This window comes from Uloborus diversus, chromosome 2 (genome assembly GCF_026930045.1).
Source record: "Uloborus diversus isolate 005 chromosome 2, Udiv.v.3.1, whole genome shotgun sequence".
NCBI lineage: Eukaryota > Metazoa > Arthropoda > Arachnida > Araneae > Uloboridae > Uloborus > Uloborus diversus.
The window spans coordinates 39,921,343-39,924,069 of NC_072732.1; the positions used below are offsets into that span (position 1 = coordinate 39,921,343).

At 35.9% G+C, this 2,727-nt stretch overlaps 1 protein-coding gene across 1 annotated transcript; it reads left to right on the forward strand.

Moving 5' to 3' along the window:
- Positions 1-207: 207 nt before the first annotated feature.
- Positions 208-1,686, forward strand: LOC129235232 (deoxynucleotidyltransferase terminal-interacting protein 1-like). Its single transcript, XM_054868938.1, has one exon. The coding sequence runs from the start codon at positions 208-210 to the stop codon at positions 1,684-1,686; it is 1,479 nt and encodes a 492-aa protein (XP_054724913.1).
- The last annotated feature ends 1,041 nt before the right edge of the window (positions 1,687-2,727 follow it).

Below are 2,727 nucleotides of genomic sequence, written 5' to 3' on the forward strand. Positions count from 1 at the left end.
TGCCTGGGCTTCTGCTCTCACCCTGGATGTCAACAAACGATCTGTTACGTTCAGAGCCCTCGTAATAAAACCACTGCAGATGAAAATGTAACTGCAAAATAGGCAAGAAATAATTTACTGATCCAAAATCTCCAGACACTCACTTCCAAATAGTTAAACACGCTATTGTATTTGTTTCCATTTTGCATTATTTTACGAATGCCGAAAATGTCTTCGAATGTACCTGAAATACGAGTCTATTCTCCCTCCGAAAGAAGTAACTCGAAAGAAAAGTTAAATATATTTAGTTGGCAAACACCGAAATTTGAATTAACATCATCTACTCATTCAAATAAAAATGAGCATCAACAGCTTCGCTTTTTTGGTGCAAGTAATAGAAACGTCAACGTTTATTTCAGGAGTGATAAAATTAATTCTGAAGCCTACGATACTCTACATCCTTTGGGACTTGTAAAATGGGAGAATACGTTTAATATGCGGTCTTATAATCTGAGTAACTTTCCTACGAGTACAACTAGCTATAGAACTGCTTATAGATCACAAGCTGTTGCTATGCAAAGAGCAAGACTTGGATTTATTTCTGGTACAGCAAAATCACTTGATATCTTGCGACAAAATATGCAGAAGTTTATAAACAAGGAAATCGATGAAATAATTCAAAAATATATTGAAAAGTTTTTCAAACCAGGTGTCGAAAATATTAAAATAAATAATGGAGAAAATTCAGTATCTGATCAGCACATACAGTCTGTATGTCGTCAAATTTTGGAAGAAGCTAAAAAAATGTACCAGTGTTCATCTAATCGCGGAAATAGTCCTGCTGAGTTTATTGAACTTGAAAATAGCTCTTCCAGCGATCAAAAGTCCAGCAGTAATGTCACAAAAACTTTAATAAAAAAACGAAAAGATTCTGACAGTGATTCAGAAGCAAGTTTTGTTCCTGTAAAACCAAAGAAGAAAAAAGGTAGACCACCAAATGTAACATCTGGACGCTCTACTCCCATGAAATTAAAAATTGAACAAGTAAGACGGGAGGGTCCTAAGTGGGATCCATCACGTTTGACTCCAGAAACACAGTTCATTATGGGAGCAAAAGCAAATAAGGCCTTAGGTTTGGGTGCAACAAGAGGCCGCCTTTATAGTAAGCATCCTGAAATATTCAAGTATTCTGGTGATCAAGAAGATAAACAGTGGTTATACGATCACAATCTTATGCCAGCAACTGGAGGTAAAGCGTACATGCTGCTAATTGAAGATATTAAAGAACTAGCAGAGTCTGAAGAATACAGGAATAACCCAGCACTTATGACTGATGAAATTATTGGGTTTACTGTTCCTGAAACAATGATTCATAAAATGAAGCAAACAATGTTACACATGAGAACTGACATGCCAACAAAAAGACGTGGTCGGCCAGCTGCGTCACACAATGATAACACGGTAGATATAAAATTAGACGATTTTACCTCTGATGAAAAACACGGGTCTGGTACTGTATCTCCAACCGATGAGCTTGATCTGTTGAACTCGGATATGCGTTCTACTGACCCTTCACCATTTAGTCTAGGTACCGGTTTTGAAGATGTCAGCCCAGCTCAACCAGAGATTTCTCCAGCACCATCCGATTTGAGTGCTTCATTTGAACCACCATTATCTGCACCTTTTGACATAGGTTCTACACCATGACATGATTTGACCTATTTTCTTTAAATATACATTATTATGCTTTTCACGCGCAGTCTGAGATAGAATTAAAACTGTCCATGAACAGTTTTAATTCTTAAAAGTTTTCTGCAAAAAAATGTGCAGTACCCCTCCAGAATCTTATATAACTCATTATAGGGAAATAATGGAGGGGGAAAAAAGTTATCTAATTACTTCAACAATGATACTTCAATTATTGTTGAAGCAATGCTTATATAGTCACTTCTTTAGATTTTAACTTCAGTGGTTTTGGAAAAATGATCAAATTGTTTCAACAATGATACTTAAATTTTAAAGCCATGCTTGGATGCCAAAAAACTTCTTTAGATTTCAGTGGTTATTACAATCAATCACTGATTACTTTTCTTTAGACAGTTGAGCTGAAAGGAGTTCTCTCAAAACTTTTATATCAAGTTATTTATTTTCTCTTTCATTTTAATTGACACTAAGCTAATTGTAAAACAAACAGCTTCCTTCTCACTCAGTGGCAGATTGGTTGAAAAAATCGGCCCTGGCATTAGGAGATGTAGCTGTCCCATAGCTGTTATAGGTATTAAACTTTACCTAACGATTGGGATATCACTTAAATATGAGGAAATTATTCTTAACAACGAAAAATGTTTTATTTAAACAAAATTTAACAGATAGGAACATTTCTGCTCTTTAACGGTGAACAAATTGATACAGTATTAGCTAAACCTTATGTTGGGGGAAAATTGTGATTGTAATTGTCCATTTTTAAGTATTTTTATAATGCCCGGAACTTGATTGAATATTTCCGTAATGATAACACTGCTTGGCTAGTATGTCCTTTTCTGCGGTCATAACAAGTAATTTAATTGCCCTGTTTTATGAAACTCATCTAGTGATGTTCATGGGTGAAAGACTAGGGCCGTCTTAGAACGTGATAGGTCCCTCGACACAAACATACATTACTGGGTCATAACATTCCCTTTTTTATACTGCCATACCCTGATGACTCCCAGACTCGATGAGAGGTCAAAATCCTGGTGGGAGGGGTCG